This window comes from Papilio machaon, chromosome 16 (genome assembly GCF_912999745.1).
Source record: "Papilio machaon chromosome 16, ilPapMach1.1, whole genome shotgun sequence".
Lineage (NCBI taxonomy): Eukaryota > Metazoa > Arthropoda > Insecta > Lepidoptera > Papilionidae > Papilio > Papilio machaon.
This window is the reverse complement of record NC_060001.1, coordinates 1,789,117-1,805,677: the sequence shown is the minus strand read 5'-3', so window position 1 is coordinate 1,805,677 and position 16,561 is coordinate 1,789,117. Positions and strand designations below refer to the sequence as shown.

The 16,561-nt window shown below is 36.0% G+C and overlaps 2 protein-coding genes across 2 annotated transcripts in view; one reads left to right on the top strand and one right to left on the bottom strand.

Moving 5' to 3' along the window:
- The first annotated feature begins 3,085 nt into the window (after positions 1–3,085).
- On the top strand, positions 3,086–8,421 carry LOC106715737 (dystrotelin). The gene is made up of 11 exons (XM_045681555.1): positions 3,086–3,264; positions 3,343–3,479; positions 3,673–3,874; positions 4,486–4,717; positions 5,138–5,299; positions 5,853–5,984; positions 6,558–6,823; positions 6,897–7,011; positions 7,121–7,421; positions 7,642–7,848; positions 8,169–8,421. The coding sequence occupies exons 1-11, from the start codon at positions 3,206–3,208 to the stop codon at positions 8,288–8,290; spliced, it is 1,935 nt and encodes a 644-aa protein (XP_045537511.1). The 5' UTR covers positions 3,086–3,205; the 3' UTR covers positions 8,291–8,421.
- A 2,381-nt stretch (positions 8,422–10,802) lies between these two features.
- Positions 10,803–16,561, bottom strand: part of LOC106715810 (hillarin) — a 34,845-nt gene continuing 29,086 nt past the window's right edge. The window contains exons 5-15 of the mRNA XM_014509166.2: positions 15,599–15,715; positions 14,645–14,844; positions 14,143–14,365; positions 13,480–13,706; positions 13,102–13,320; positions 12,613–12,821; positions 12,307–12,437; positions 12,001–12,144; positions 11,728–11,841; positions 11,357–11,534; positions 10,803–11,104 (exon numbers count right to left, since the gene is read on the bottom strand). Of these exons, the coding sequence (XP_014364652.1) occupies positions 10,968–11,104; positions 11,357–11,534; positions 11,728–11,841; positions 12,001–12,144; positions 12,307–12,437; positions 12,613–12,821; positions 13,102–13,320; positions 13,480–13,706; positions 14,143–14,365; positions 14,645–14,844; positions 15,599–15,715 (1,899 nt within the window). The 3' untranslated portion in view covers positions 10,803–10,967. The remainder of the gene's footprint in view (positions 11,105–11,356; positions 11,535–11,727; positions 11,842–12,000; positions 12,145–12,306; positions 12,438–12,612; positions 12,822–13,101; positions 13,321–13,479; positions 13,707–14,142; positions 14,366–14,644; positions 14,845–15,598; positions 15,716–16,561) is intronic.

The following is a 16,561-nucleotide window of genomic DNA, read 5'->3' as shown; positions in this document are numbered from 1 at the left end:
GTCCTGCGAAGCTGCAGTAGCTTGGTAAGTTATATAATCTGGAAACTGCTTTGCTTTCCTTTCTCTTAGCGGATATCTTCTGTTAGACTCCTCAGGTTCATTAACAGGTAAGTTATCCTCAGCATCTGAGTCTTCTCTCTCATCAGATGTCGCCCATACGTCATCATCCACTTCAGCTGTTTCGTTCTGGGGAGTCACATCTCCGTTCTCATCGTGTATTGACTCCTGCAGTCCACTTTCGCTTGGGATTGCTTCAGCGTTGGTTGTTTCTGGAACTCCTTCCAGTTCAATGACCGTATCTGTCGGCGGTACAGTTTCCTTTTCCGGTTCTTCTCTTTTGCTTCCACATGTTTGGTTCTCGAAGAAGATGACGTCTCTACCCTTATGAAGCTCGAATGTTGTGGGATCAACCAACCGGTAGCCCTTTGTTTGTTCACAATATCCGACTAACACTAACTCTTTGCTCTTAGGGTCCCACTTCTTCCTTTTCTGATCAGGAACATGTAGATAAGCCTTGCAACCGAACACCTTTAGGAAGCTAAGATCAACTTTCTTCCCAGTCCACGCCTCTTCTGGCGTTTTATTTCGTACAGCTACTGTAGGTGATCTATTTTTCAGATATATAGCAGTGTTTACTGCTTCAGCCCACAGCCGTCGACTCAAACCAGCTTCTTCTAGCATAGTTCTTGCTTTTTCAGTGATAGTTCTGTTAGCACGCTCTGCAACTCCATTTTGCTCCGGTGTGTATGCCACCGTAAGTTGGTGACAAATTCCTCTTGCTTTGCAGAACTGTTCCATCCGCCTGTTGACAAACTCTTTACCATTATCGGATCGTATCACTTTTAGTTTCTTCCCTGTTTGACGCTCTGTCAGTTTAACGAATTCAACAAATTTTTCGAAAACCTCTGATTTTTCTTTTAAGAAATAACCAAACGTCTTCCTAGTGAAATCGTCAATAAATGTGAGGAAATATCGATAACCTCCGTACGATTTTTCCTTCATAGGTCCACAGACGTCACTATGGACTAAACCTAAAATCTCTTTAGCTCTACTTGCACCAGTTTTCTTAAATGGCTGCCTCGTCTGTTTTCTCATAACACACGCTTTGCACTCTAGTTTAGCAGAAGTGTCAGAAAAACTTACCCCTTGCGCCATTCGATTTTTAAGCAATGTAAGGTTGCGTACCCCGAGGTGTCCTAATCGCCTATGCCACAATATCATCTGGTCTGTAGCTGTAATGGTTAATGCTACTTCCTGCGAACAATACTGCACTTTATATACACCGTTCTCTACAGTGCCTGCATGCGAAACTTCACCAGTCACCTTACATCCATCTGCTTTCATAATTTTAAAACCAGCTTTATCAAACACAACAACTAAATTTCTACTTGCGATTGTGCTCACACTTAATAAATTAGTTGCTAATTTAGGAACATATAATACTTCTCTAATCGATACATCCCTTTCCTCATTGACCACATTACCAACTTCTTCAGCATAAACAGTTTCACCATTTGCACAAGCTATTTTTACACGCTTATCTAATTTCTTAATGTCTCTTAACCACTCTCTTCTATTTGTCATATGGTTTGACGCGCCAGAGTCCAGGATCCACTCTCCGGTTCCTCCTCTGCCGGCTGTCGCCATCGCAAATGATGTCAGTGCTTCTTTATTCGCTTTGGGGTTCTTTGGACAATCTTTCGCTTTATGCGGGCCATCACATATAAAGCATTTGATAATGCGCGGTCTACTCGAAGACTTCTGTGGCTTCTTGTCTCTCTGACATTTGCCTTTAGCTTGTAGTGCATTTGACACATTACTTGAAGTTGCTTGATATGTGTCTTCCATTTGAAAAAGTTTTGTTTTGACATAGTCGGTTGTCAATTCTGTGTTTGAATTCTCCAACGCTAATCTCACAGGTTGAAAGGTATCAGTCAGGCCTTGAAGCATCAATGCTGCTAACAATTCATCGTCAATCTCCTTACCAAGATCGCTAAGTTGTTGCGATAAGGTCATCATGCTTGTGATGTAGTCTCTGACTGTATTAAATTGCTCTAGCTTCAGACTGACTAGTTTAGACAATAGTCTGCACCGGTTATTTAGACCCTTATCTTCAAAAGCGGCCTTGAGAGCATCCCATGCTTCTTTTGCAGACTTTGCGTGACGTACATGAACAAGGCAGTGTGGTTTAATCATTAAGCAAATTTTTGCTCTTGCCCGTTGATCTCTCCTGACGTCAGCGATGTCACCTGCATCTGGTGTCGTCATTGTGTATTGCCACAGGTCATCATGGATGAGATATAGTTCCATCATGAACTTCCATGTGCTGTAATCTATACTGCCGTCAAGTTTCTCCATGGCGGGCAGACTCGAATTTATATTATTTCCTTGGGAACTATGCGACCTACTGTCGATTTGTGCTGTGCTGACAGCACTCCCATTGTTGTCCATTATTCAACAAATTCCTTCGATGCTGGTCTATAACCTAATGGTGTGTCAGTTAGTGGCACACTAAGCAAAGATAAAAATACACAGTGGAAGTTAAGGAATTGTATATATAATAGGAACAAACATAATATTAAAATAACATAAATTAGTTACACACATGACACGAACATTATTTTTTTTAAAGATAAGTGACATTCTCTGTCTAAATATTATTTCTCTAATAGGTATTCAACCTTATGTCATACCATAAAAAAAGGTTAGCACTCAAGAGATTCCATCTCTTTAACAGAACCATACAGGAAAATAGGCCGCATAGGGTTACTTCAACAAAAAATAACATTTACACCTGTAACTGTGTTTTTTGTATAGTGCATGTTGTTAACTAAACTAAGAGGTAGCCTATATCTAATATATAATAAATTCAATTCAAATGAAAATTTTAATTTAAAAATATTAAACGGATTTTTTGAGATGCTTGTATTGACCAATCAAGAAAATTTTAAAACTTTTGCCATTGGCTGGCTTGTTTCCTGACGGCTTAAATATTGGTTCTTTGATTTTTAAAACACCCGATTCAATAAAACGATTCGTCAAATTAATAATGAAGATGACTAAAAATTTCCTATCGTGGTGTCACTGTGCTGTGCGTGCGACAGTAATTTCAATTCAAATATAAAATTTTAAGTTTCTGGCAGTTGGTCATAAAATTTCAACATGCTTTTTTAATATTTAAGTTAGATGGTGCTTAATTATTTCAATGAAAATGAATAAATGTAATAAAATTGAGACAGAAGCGGGATATCCGTGTTATATAGAGTTAGTAATAAATAAACAACTTTCACTTAGCTTCGGACTAATTCATTGTATCGTATATTTTAATCATTTCTTTTTCAGTAATACAAACAACCAACAATATTATGACCATCCTCACTTCCGTGTTATTTTGAAATCTTTGGAGAAATATAACGAGATAAAATACAGCGCTTATCGCATAGCGTTTAAAGTTTTCGAGTTACAGAAACTTCTCCAAGGTAAAATAACTTTTTGTATCTATTGTTTAATGTTTATTAGTAGAAAATGGTGTTATGTATGTTACAAAATCGCTTAACATATTATGTGGTTTAGAATGAAATACTATATTACTCTCTTTTACCTTCTATCTCTCGTTTTCTACCTAATATTTGACGTAAATAAGGCCACTGGAATGTCGATTTCAATTTTCAGTGCCACCACTTCGAATTACTTCAGGAGTATTTGCTAGACACCAGTTAAGTCTATCAGAGAGTAGTCTGTCACTAGACCCAACGGAATTGGAGTCAGTTCTTGCGGACATATATTTTGCGGCCGAAAAGGAAGGTGCTTTTTCCGGTGATGTTGACCTGACTGTAGATTTGATGATCAATTTGTTACTAAATGTATATGACGAGTAAGTATTTATTGTTTTTTTATATCTTATTAGCTGTCGCCCGCGACTCCGCCCGCGCGCAGTTAAAAAATGGGGGGGGGGTTATAAAAAATAGATGTTGGCCGATTCTCAGACCTACTGACTATGCTCACAAAATTTCATGAGAATCGGTCAAGCATTTTCGGAGGAGTACGGGAACGAAAACTGTGACACAAGAGTTTTATATATTAGATAAAGATGTTTAATTATCTAGAAAATTTATTAAAATTTATATTACAATAAGAATAAACTGTATAGATAGTAATAGACAGTTAAACAAGTTTTGTATTCTCACACTACAAATGCTATTCTGTTTGTTATTTTCATGAGCAATGTCACATGTTAAATGACAACACTGAATAGACAAGTATGGTGTTAGTGAGATATGGAATCATCGACAAATCTTCTGCAAGCAGCTAATAGTAATTTATTACAGTAAATAAATAAAAAATACCATACCATTTTTACCTGAAGGTTAAGAGATTTGTTTTGTGCATGTTAGTTTTTTTTATACTCATGTTGTTTTGTATTTAAATTTTCATGTTGCTATATTGTTATTATCAAACTTTTTTATATGTCTTATTTTTTTATAGAAACAGAACAACACCAATAAGGGTGTTGGCTGTTAAAAGCTTACTAATACTACTAAGTGAAGAGACAGTGTTAGATAAATGGCAAGCGTTAGCCAACTGCTGTGCGGACCACAATGGTTGTGTGTCTCCACGGAGACTGGCCGCTTTATTGACTTACATAACTGCCCTGCCTAAGTATCTAGGCATAAACTGCGAACAAATACAGACTGATGTTGATGCTTGCTTTGATAAGGTAAGGCATTTAAGTAAATATATTTTATTTTGAAATAAATTTTCATAGTGCATATGTTACTGTAATAACATGAACTTTAACAATTAAATGCACTTGCTGAATTATTCTGAACATATTTAAACTCACAAGCATATTATTATAAATTGACTATACTAGGTCTTAGATATCTTGGTGGCTCTTAACTTTGCATGAGTTGTTGCACACACAATATTAGATATAGTGGTATGTGGAGGAGGGCATTGTGCAACATATGTATGTCCTTGGTCCGCCTAGATATTTGAAACGATCTAAACAAATTGTCAACCAAACAAGTAAAAATTTCAGCGATTATGCTCAAAAAGTATGATTTACCTAGTTAGATTATAATATGGCAAAGTTTAACAGTCAGTGACATCTATGTATGAATCATTGTATTGTTAGAGTGCTGGTATGCTGGGAGTTAGTTCTCGAGCTGTGGCCGAGTGGGGGGTACAGAATAGTGCAAGTGCCAGATGGCTGCCGGTGCTGCAGAGGATCCTCATAAGGAGAGCAGCATCACCCTCTGCAGGGTCTTGCTCAGCTTGCAATCAGCTACTTGCACAGGTATTTATATTAGCAAGTGGTCATCCATTGATTATGGTTATAAAATGTTGCATTGCTTTATGTTCTTTTCAAAATTATCTTCATCTGTGCCATATTTCATTTCGTTCGCGCATTTTTTTTTAAAAGGGGTGTAAATTTTATGCTTCACTTTTTAATAAAATGATATATGTAATGAGTAGTGGAAACGGTTAGGGTAGACTTTTGGAACTCCATATCTTCAAAAACGATTGTAAAGTCAGGGTCTTGTCCATTCCATCAAAATAACTTTTTTGTTTTTTGGAAATACCTAAAAAAAATATTTTGATCATTTTCTATAACTAGCTATTGTAAAAAATAATCAATAAAATGGGACCCATCTGCAAGCACTTCCTTTCCAATATTTTTTATCAAAATCGGACCACCAGGGGCGGAGTTTCGCGGTAAAACATACACAATTGTAACCTCCTTCTTTTTGAAGTCGGCTAAAAAAGAGCCAATGTTAAGTTTCTAGCATTTTTAGCAAATGTTCTAGCATTTCATAAGAATTACACTTTCTAATACTTACATGTTTCAGGTATTACACTTCAAGTGCTCAAAGTGCCGTAGTGTATATTTTTGTGAGAATTGTTACTTGTACGACAAAAATGTAACATTAGTGTCCGGACATAAGAAGACACATTTGGTTCATGAAATTATTGACGATGAGGTAAGAGACAACTGTATGATGTTTTGTTTCTAGTGCTGAAAACTGTGTAAAAACATATTCTCATCTTTGTTTTTCCAATAGGAATAGAAAGGGATAACAATGTGAGCTCATTTCAGAAATACTCAGTAATAAGTAAATTTGCTGTACCTAGTATATTCTCAAAGCTTTCTCATCACATTATAAAGAAGAATATAATTGTATTGTTTATGATCTGTTTGAAATATACTATTGGACACTTACTTTTTTTATATTAAAAGGTGGCATACGGCCACCTAATATCGCCGAAATAGCGAGGCGAACGTTGTCTATATATATCCGCAAATGCAGATGTGTTGCCTACCTTTAATAAACAGAGAAAGGGACGCACAGAAAGAGGATATTTGCCGTTCCTATGCGTTCCCCCTCCCGCCAAATCCACTTCCCCTTCTCATCCTTTCCTATTAGGAAAAGGGTGGGAAGGAAAAGACGACTTAAATTAGGCTTCCGATACCAAAGTTACTTGATATGGAGTGCCTCCTTAATGATTATGATGAATTTAAGGGTTGATTTCACTTCAGCTTTTTTAATTTCTAGATGAATCCACCCGAATGTCTTGGCTTTGTGAGTGGAATGAGGCGATTCTTCTTTTGCACTTCGACAAGAAAGAAAAAGACGACAAAAAAAGAAGCTAAGAAGCAAAGTTCTGATAAACAGAAACAAAATGATAAGACGGGATCAGTTCGTAGGAAGGGAAAGCCGGCTATCTTCACGTCCACAGTTGGCAAAGCTTCGGGCAATAATAACAGCGATCCAACTACGATTTTGGAAGACATCATCAACCAATTGGAAGCAAGGAATATGTAAGTTACATTAAAAAAATGTGTTAAGATAAAATTGAGTCCAGTATCCATCATGTAGTGCTTATTATTGCAGAGCTTTGAAAGAATTGTTGCAAAATACTGTCAATCCTGAGGATGATTTAAAAGTGAAAGTAGACGCCCACTATTCCTTGTTATCAGCACAGATTGATAGACTAAAAGCCTTAAAGGTAAGTAAAACATTTGGAGACATAGAAATAAATATCAGAAATTAAGGCAAATTGAAAGATTTTTGTGATCTATGTTACATTATGTGTAATATAGCTGAAAATATTACAGGAAAACCTTACCCAAGCTGATATACAAGAAGGAGGGAAGACTGATAAAGTCTGTCGACCTCAAGCGTTCGACCTCTTCAGTCCAATACCAGTAGTAGAAGAGAAGCAATCCAGGATACCTGACATGAACACTCAACCTAGAGTGTTGAGTATGGATTCTGGTAACTTCTCAGTTGTGTCAAAGCAGACTGAGGTACCGAGGATGACCATGTCAGGAGATGAGCTGAAACCTGTAGTTGTGCATGCTACGTCTGACAGTATTTCTGCCGTCTCCATTGGTGATGTCAGTAATTGGTATAATGGTAAGTATTCGAGTTTTTTTTTATACATTTTGGTCTTTTGAGTGTTATGATATGAAGTGAAACTAACGCTAAACTTTATTATACTCGTTTGAATATTATCTGAACCACGTTGAATATAGATTTCCTACAAAATAGAGGAGATAGTTACAAAATTGTACGCTAGATGGCGTTACTAAGTATGTAAAACGAAACTAACGCCATCTGTAAATCGATTATTTAGCTACAGCTGCAGTGACGAAGGAGTTCGAGCAGTCAGTCCATGGGGCGAAGGCTCCGGAGTACAGCCTGGCGGTGACGGAGCGCCGCTTCGCAGACGACATCCGCAGTGTGGAGACCAGCAATGATAAGATGCGGGAGCTCAATGCTGATCTGGACACAGTCTTGGATAGACTGCAGCAGATATTGACCAATAACTTTGCTATGGATGGTAAGTGATTTTGAGTTTTGTCCAGTAATTTTTTAGATGGATACGTCATTGCTTGGAAATGACAGTTTTTTCTTTGATCCTATTACCTGTTGAAAGGCCTGGCAGTTAATTCTATCTCTATTATTAGTTCTAATCCTCACCACCGCTACCGACCGCAACAATCAGCGCCAAAATGGCGTAAATCAAGTAGGCACAAAATACCACGGCTTATAGCCTGTCCATTTAAGAAAACTGTCCTTAATTTTTTTTATAAGCTAAAGACAATGTTCAAATCAGATAAAATTATAAGTGGCCATTAATAATACGTAAAAAAATTCCAGACTCGTGTTTCGATAACACTCAGTTGCGTGAGACTGCCAATGAAATGGAGGGTTTGCTCGGCACTCTTATACGTGGCGTCGAACAGAGGGCAACCCTCAACGCAACTAAAGGACTGTTATAGACATTCATATAGTCAGAATTCAATAGAAATGAGAAATTATAACAAACCTTTCTAAACCATTTTTCATTTATAAGTCTATGTCACAGTCCTTACTAAAACAGACATGTTTTGATTTAAACACTGGATCTTTAAAAAATTAAACCATAAACAAATCATTGTCAGCCAGTGATATGTTTAAATATAATTTCACATTTCCATTGATTTCAACTATACAATACTTTCTTTTGCCGTTCAAATTAAAAATCTAACTTTTTAAATAATGAATACAGTTGATTTCTTTTAAGGAAAATTTGAAAAATTTAAAATATTTGTGGACACCGATTTTTTCTCTGTAACCTTTAGAAAGTAAATTATCTCATATATTTATGTAAGGTGGGTTTTTGAGACTAAAATCTCTGTATAAAACATCCATGTCATTGTCTTTGACAAAACAGAGATAATATGTTTAAAATGGGGATTTTGGTCTTAGAAACCTACACTTAAGACTTCTATAGTGACATTTATTTACAAAGTTTTGGTATTCATTTTGAACAGTGTATTAAGATATCATATTTTTTTTACTTATATAGTTTAGTTTAGGACGAAAATAAAATTTATCCATATTAAAAAAATAAACGTGTAATGTGGACTCGAATATATTTAATAAAAAACGTTAAAAATCTCGTTTAAGATCTCAAATTCTACTCAAAAAATAATTTTGTGATTCAAATGATCTTTTAACATTGCTCAATGAAGTCTCAAAATATTTTTTAAATCATTAACTATTTAGGTATTAACACATTTAATGTATTCGAACTTTTTTTTTAATTTGAAGGTTGTGTTGATATTTTTAAGTAAATTACTTAATAAAATAATTTAATTAAAAAGGCTTATAATGAATGGAATAAGTTTTAAGATTTTATTTAATAAATATCATTATTATTTGGTTATATTTTTAGACTCACATTTTTTTTATTTCTTTAAATTTATATTTCGAATACTTTACTGAATCTTTTTCTATTCTATCTTTTAGAAATTCTTCCTTAAATCATCGATTTTTTTATGTAATATATTTTTTTATAATGAAATAAGTTTCTTTTTTACTAATCTTAAGTTTTAATTTGCATTAAAAAAATAAATAAAAAATAACGTGAATATAGGTTACTTAAAATTGAACTGTGTACTAAAAGAAAAAACTAAAACCAGGTTGTTTTATGGTTGTAATTTGACTGCCCGCCCATAGTTTATAGGAAATAAATATTTTTGTATGACATGTTTAGTAAAATTTTATTTTAGGTATTTTTTACTTATATATTCAATGATTTTTGCTTTTTTAATTTTAAGTTAAGTTAATGTACTCATGAATGACTCCTAAATTAATTCATAAGTCACTGTTTCTAAATGTAACATAATATGTGTATGTCTAAAAAAAAAAAAATCAAAACTTTATATTTAGTTTAAAATGTTTTTAGTATTATAAAAGCCGCTTAGGGTCCAATTATTATATAGTCGAACCTGAATAAGCGGGAAGCCTCTATATGTGAGAGTCATTGTCTGGTCTACCGAGATACCTCTATGAGCGAGAAAAATATTGCGATTCCTTGGACTCTCGTTTATCCAGGTTCAACTATATCCATTATATTTTACTCAAAAAGGTTCAATATTGAGAAATATAATTTGATAGAATATTGATGTAGTTATTTGTAATTTTATTTGAATATATCCCCTTAGTGAATGTTTTGTTACTAAATATTAGATTGCTTCAGAATATGTGTAGTTTTAAAATATTATGTACTTACTGTGTGATGAATAAAAATTATTTAAGTAAGCCCATTAGTATAAGAAAATTGATGCCGTCCCAACGAGAAGAGGTGCTTTGGTTTTTTTCTTTTTTTCTTCTTTAATGTTAACAAATTAAACAGCTAATATAGAAAAGTAACATGCCATATATTTTATTAAAAAAAATTTACATATTGCGTCTTTATAATTAAATTAAAAATATAATGAATATAAAAGTATATTTCTTAAGTGTTTTATTTCCTTAATACTATTATGTTTATTTTATAAATTGCCATATTCCATATTTATTTTATTTTTCATGAAATATAACAATTTATTTTTCGTGTTTAAGCGTATATGAAGGTGCATTTTCTTTTATAACTATTTCATATGTGATTAATATATGTTAGATATATTTTATACAAAATTAAATGTAAATAAAATCTTAGCAAATAAAGCAATTAAATTGCTTCAGCACAACCACGAAGTTAAAATATTTTAATAATATAACTCAATATAAATCATTGTTTTTGTTCGTATAACAACTTTTTCTCTGTTTTTAAGCAATATTAATGAGTGGATAAAGTATACAATTTTAATAAAATTCATATCTGTTTTAAAACTATAAAATGGTGTTAATAATTTTTGACTCAACGACAGTTAAAAATATTGTCGGATAAAATTTTATAGACAATACATATATATAGTTTTATATTTTCTTAAAGCTGTTTTATTTAATGTTTCAATATTGGCATCCTTTCTGAGTTGAGCACGAAAACGAAAACGTTCCGTTTTATGCGAAAAACTTTATCCTTAATTTCAACTACTAAGTAAGAAGTCCGTTATTGTAGATTTTGCATATTAAAGCTACTGTTAGGGACTCCCTTAGTGGTGCATTAACGTTATTAACATGTTATTGTCAATTTCTTTTGCTGCTATTGATGAGGTATTTGCAGCAGTGCGTGAGAAGATGCTTTTCCTTCTCCGTAGACCCGTTCTGTTGTAGACCAGAGGAGCTGCCGCGTTCTCGCGTGTAAATGTCCAAACCGTATTGACCTGTGACATAATTAAAAAAAATTAAAAACAAAAACATTTTTCTAGGATAAACGAGCAATGGACTCAAACATCGCAACACTAGAAGAACCTCAGATGCTTTGCCAGCCATTTAGAGGCCAAGTACGCTCTCTTCTTGAATGATACTAAATATTTTTCCCTACGATATGACAAACTGCATCTCACTATTCGCGCACACTAGCGCCGCGTATAGAGTTATCGTATCTTCTACTTGTTCGATTGAATTTAACGTACCTTCTTCAGGGAATGTAATGTAGAAGGTGACTACGTCGTCTGAGACCGCCTGCTGCACAAACTTGCCGAGACGCTTCTCGTCCACGCCATTCTTGTGCAGCGTCGCCATGAAGTCTGCCAGCGGCCGCGACATGCGGAACTGCAATTCTAACTCCCGACCAGCGAACACTAGCGCCTCCTATGTCAATTACACAGTTTGTTAATAAATTACAGTCCTTTCAGTATTTTAACATTCAATTAAATTGAATTTTGAGTACTATTGCTTTGTAATTCCCTACTATACATTTTGTTTTTGAGATAATTAGCAGATAACTTAAAGTAAGGACGAATGTCTTAGTTTAGAGTAAAACATCCTTCAAGTTATCATTTACCTGGTGTGTGATTGGAACCAGACCGAAGAGTCTGGTAGCTTTGGTGGGTCCCCATTCTCCGCTTGCACAGTCCGGTAGCGGTACCATTACTGTTTGGAGTTCCGCACAGCAGATCTAAAAGCAATTGGAGCATGTCAAAATATGATCTGTCTAGTTGTGCTGTGAAGTGTTTTAAAATAGAGGGCGCTGTTCTATAAATGTAATCGTCATTGATAAATCCATTTGTATGCTTGTATGAGGAAGTGTTTGAATTGAACCGTGAGTATACCTTACCTTGAACTTGCAGACGCTCTTAAACTTCATGGGCTCGCCTGTGAGGTACTCTCGCGGCGTGACGGCGTTCGCAAAGATGTCCAGCAGAAATGCTCCGCTGCATGGCGCATGCACGCGGAATGATACCACGTTCCCAACCACAGACTGACAAATACAAAATATTCGAAATGAAACCATCGCTTATGAGTACTTTTCATAAATATAATGCAAAATGACACAGGATAAAAAAATGAAAAAGCAAAAAAGAATGAGTAAAACTAATAATATTTGAAGGTATCTTAGTAATTGGCTAAATAGACAACGCACCTGCATGACGAATCTCTTAAGACTAACACCGTCGAAGCCGTCGCCTTCGGTGTCGTAGAACTTGAGGTTGTAGTGGAAGATGAGGGAGCTCTGCATGTGTGCCGGCATGGCTATGCGCATAGTCGCCGCACCTTATAAACAATCTCATATTATGCGCACTGATTCTTACATTGGAGCTGTACTTGTAGTAGATACATATTACGTAGTAATTTTAGATACATAGTACATATTTTAGGCTACTCTTTTTCTGAGTGTCGCGGGCGATCGCTAGTTAGTAAATAACTTTTGAAAGTAGCATTGCATTACCTGTTGAGTCGGTGTACATGACCGCCTTGGTGTTGGGGTCGCTGAAGTAGAGACCATAACGGAAGAAGAGCGAGCGGACGAAGGGTAGCTCTTCGAAGTCGTGCAACGTGACAGGCGTCTTGAGCAGCTGCCAGTCCGGCTGCAGCGGGAAGAATTCGTAGATGAACTCCCGCGGGTCCGTCAGGAAGTAGTGGTCGTCATACTCGTATCTGATATACAATACAGACATCCAATGTCAATATAATTAGGCTATAAGACCTAGTATTTTGTACCTATTTGATTTCTGTCATTTTGGCGCTGACGGCTGTGGTTTACATCAATGGCGAACTAATAATAGAGATAGAATTAACAGTCAGTAACATCAACTATAATTGAGCCTAATTAGATTCGCACTTAACATTTAGACGCTGGATAATTTCTTTTGTGGACGCTATAAAACGATAAAAGTAGACTCTTCCTTGTCTCCACTTCTATTAGTGAATACTTTACCGAAGACTGTCCTGTTTGCCGCGGCTGCCGGGGCGCGGCGCGTCTTTAGCGTTGACAAGGTGCCGTGCGCCCCAGTTGCACTGCACGAAGCGCCACGCCCCCGCCACGTACACCGCGTTCCAAGAGTTACGGAAGCGGTTATCCTCGAAGCGCACGCCAGGCTGATATCCCGCCGATTTACTGTAGCCTTTGATCACTACGCAGTGTAGACCGGCATAGCTAAAGAAATAAGTATTTGCTTAGTTACAGATTAGAACATCATTGGGCTACCTCTGTGTCGTTCTGGAGAAGAGAAAGAATCGAGATTTAGTGGAGTGTCAGTAGGGTTCAGTTGGATTAATTAAACTAGTAGTAACAATAGATTGCTCAGTTATCTACCTGCACAATCTCTTAAAAAGTACGTGGTAACTTTCTGTGCCGTGCTTGATGCCTCTGAGCAGACCAAGAGGTGAGTCTCCTTTGAGGTTATCGTCAAACTGAATGTTGTTGAGGTTTTTGACGGTGATCCAGCGGAAGATGGTCCGCGCCTTTTCCACGTCGCTGGCGCATCGCCCCACCAGCTGCCGCACCAGGTCTGTGAATGTCTTCTGGTCTTCTTGTGCTACCTAGAATTGTGTAAATGTCGAAGTCGGTAATATCACATTTTATAGTTAGTTAAAATTGCATTTTTTTTAAATTTATCATTTACTTTTTATATTTATAGCTTATCGATTTCCCGGCTTTGTTATTTTTGCAGAGCTCAGGGATATTCACACGAAGTCTAATCAGCAAGGAAGCGGATGTGGTATCGAGCAGTTTATGTGACTCAATATCCCCTGCCAAATTAATTATTTGCTTATTTATACTGATTTTAGTTTTTATTGCGACAATCAAAATTGTTACAGACAGAAAACATGCTGAACAGAGATGTAAGTAGAAAACTGGCAGCATTTTTTTTATGCGATAACGTAACTGTTATACTCAGCTTGAGTTGCCAAATCGAGTAACCCGTCATAAAATAACTGGCTGCATTTTAAGAGGTTGGTATTCTGGGTTACTTACCGAAATAGCTATCTTGTCGACATCCGCGAACTCCGCGGGGTCTGTGTATATGTGGAACTTGGAAACGAGCGGGGGCTGCGGGGCGGGGGCCCGCGCAGGGTAGGGCGGGGCTTCCTCGCCGTCCACGTACAGCGAGCTGGCTGCCATATACTCTGACCGCCGCTCCTGGATCAGTTCCATCATTTCGTGGCTCTGCTTCTCCACTAGCGCTGCGGTTGCCGCTCTGTGGATAGGTAATTTAGTTGTTTAGATATTATAGCACAATGTGATTAACACATTCAATGGCACTACAATTTTCACCTATGGAACTAGAATGACTAGTCGTTAGTATTTGCTGAATGTGTTAAGATTGACATTATGAATGCGATGCCACAAAATCGACAACGGTGGCGTATAACTTCCTGTATTCTATTATTTGCCATTTTTAAACTGATCATCGCCAGATGATCTCACTGATGCTAATCTCACATGACAGTTTAACTATTTCGAATTCTACTCGTACCTTTCGTGTTCCAACATCTTTCGCGTTAAGCTCTCTTTCTTCTTATCTCTTCTTAGTGTCATATTCTTTTCGAGATCCGCTCTCTCCTGCTGGTGTCGTAGCGTGAGTGCTCCGATCTCTGAGTCCGGTCTCCGCTTCTTCACTTGCATTTCTTGTTGAAACCTTAATGTTAACCGTTCCAGTTCCCGTTCCCATTCGTCCTATGGAAAAGTCATGTTATTCTAATAATACTGAAAAGGAAGAATGCGATGGTTTGTTTCGATTAAATTCAAAAATTCCTGAACGGATTTTAACCTACTCTCGCTTGTAAGTGCATTGTGTAATGATAAATGCAATATCATAAAACATCAACAACGATTTAATTATATTGTACAAAGCCGTGTATTATGTTTTTTTAACCGGTTCTTAGGTGATATTGTTGTAGTCTGGTCAAGGTCGACGGATGTCGAGAACGCAACTAGTCTTGTGTTAAAACGTCGCTTCGTTTGAAACAATTTTTTCACTTTCTCAATGGACATGGTCATGATATTGTTTTGTTCCGGCAGTATTTATTAGGCGAATTCTATACGATAGACTTCTGTTACGCGATTGTATAGAAATGTTTTGTAAATATTTCCACTAGTTGTGTTACATACTTTACTAGTTGTTTTCGAGGCTGTAGGTGTGACAACGTCATTGTAGAAATATCACGAACCTCACCTTTAGCTTGATACTTTATAAAACATTTTCACGGCAATGTTTCTCACAATCAACTTTAAACGTCGTGTGTATAATTATGAATTTAGATACTGGTTTAAAAAAATTAGAAATCGTAAGAGACAGTCGGAAGATTCGTATATTAAATATTGTTTAACAGTATGAAGGTGCATCGCATGTATTAAAAATCTGGTATATTTTTTACAATATGGAATTTCTCTCAGTTCAAATATTTTGTATGATTCAATTGAAATCTACCTGAATCTCATCTCGTATTCTCCTGTTTTCCTCTTCGCGATGTTTCGAGAACTTTCTGTACAAGTCATCTTCCTCTTGCCGGTGCTTCATCTCAAGTTTGGTTTGTTCATCTCGATCCTGTAACAGACCAAATTATGTTAATTTCTCAGTAAAGATAATGATAAACTCACAGTTAAAAAAAGTATAATAAGAATTGTATAAATGAGGGATGGCAAACATTTAGTTTTTTTCGTTTTTTGTTAGATTAATGAGGTCGTAGACGTGCCCGAATCATTTTGACATTGTGATTATTGGGAGCATTCTGTAGCGTAAGTGATCCTTGCATTCGCTTGTCAACTTCACACCTTTTTCCGTAGTGCCTAATGATTATTGTGATCTGTAACGTGCCAAAATGTTGTGTCGTGTGCCATTTGTTTGCCATCCCTGATACAGATAATGTACTAACATTAGCTAGTATTTAATTTTAACTAAACATATGTAGGTCATCAAAGATTAAGTACCTATTTAAAATAATATAGATAACAATACAAATTTATAGTACATATATAATTTCATTTCTATTTCTAACCTATTTGAGTTTTAAAAGTGGAAACGCAGACACTACAAAGTTACTTAACAAGGAATATGTCATCTCGTTAACGTCATCACTTTTATATCTGTCTAGATCTAGATAAAAGCAAATTGTGAACTAGTTCTATAACAAAATGACGAAGATGATAATCAGTCGGTGACAGGTATACCAAGCGATTTATCTTCAAAACACCTGCTTACAGTGTCGCCACCTTGCGGTTGAATCGAAGAAAGTGAAATGGTCGTTCATTGACCCTAGTGCTTTTAGTGCTATTTAATATATGCGCTCCAAACAATGGTGGTACTTACAATGAGGTCAAACACATACGCGTGAGTGAGTATTATAAGAATGGATTAATATTGGACGCTTTGCTAAATGCTTTTTATAAATTA

What these genes read in the sequence shown, in the direction of transcription:
- LOC106715737 (XM_045681555.1), top strand. Translation starts at nt 3,206, where the DNA reads ATGAAAATGAATAAATGTAATAAAATTGAGACAGAAGCGGGATATCCG. An exon ending in ATGAAATTATTGACGATGAG is followed by an intron (nt 5,985 to 6,557) that starts GTAAGAGACAAC and finishes TTTAATTTCTAG; the next exon opens with ATGAATCCACCCGAATGTCT. An exon ending in CAATTGGAAGCAAGGAATAT is followed by an intron (nt 6,824 to 6,896) that starts GTAAGTTACATT and finishes TTATTATTGCAG; the next exon opens with AGCTTTGAAAGAATTGTTGC.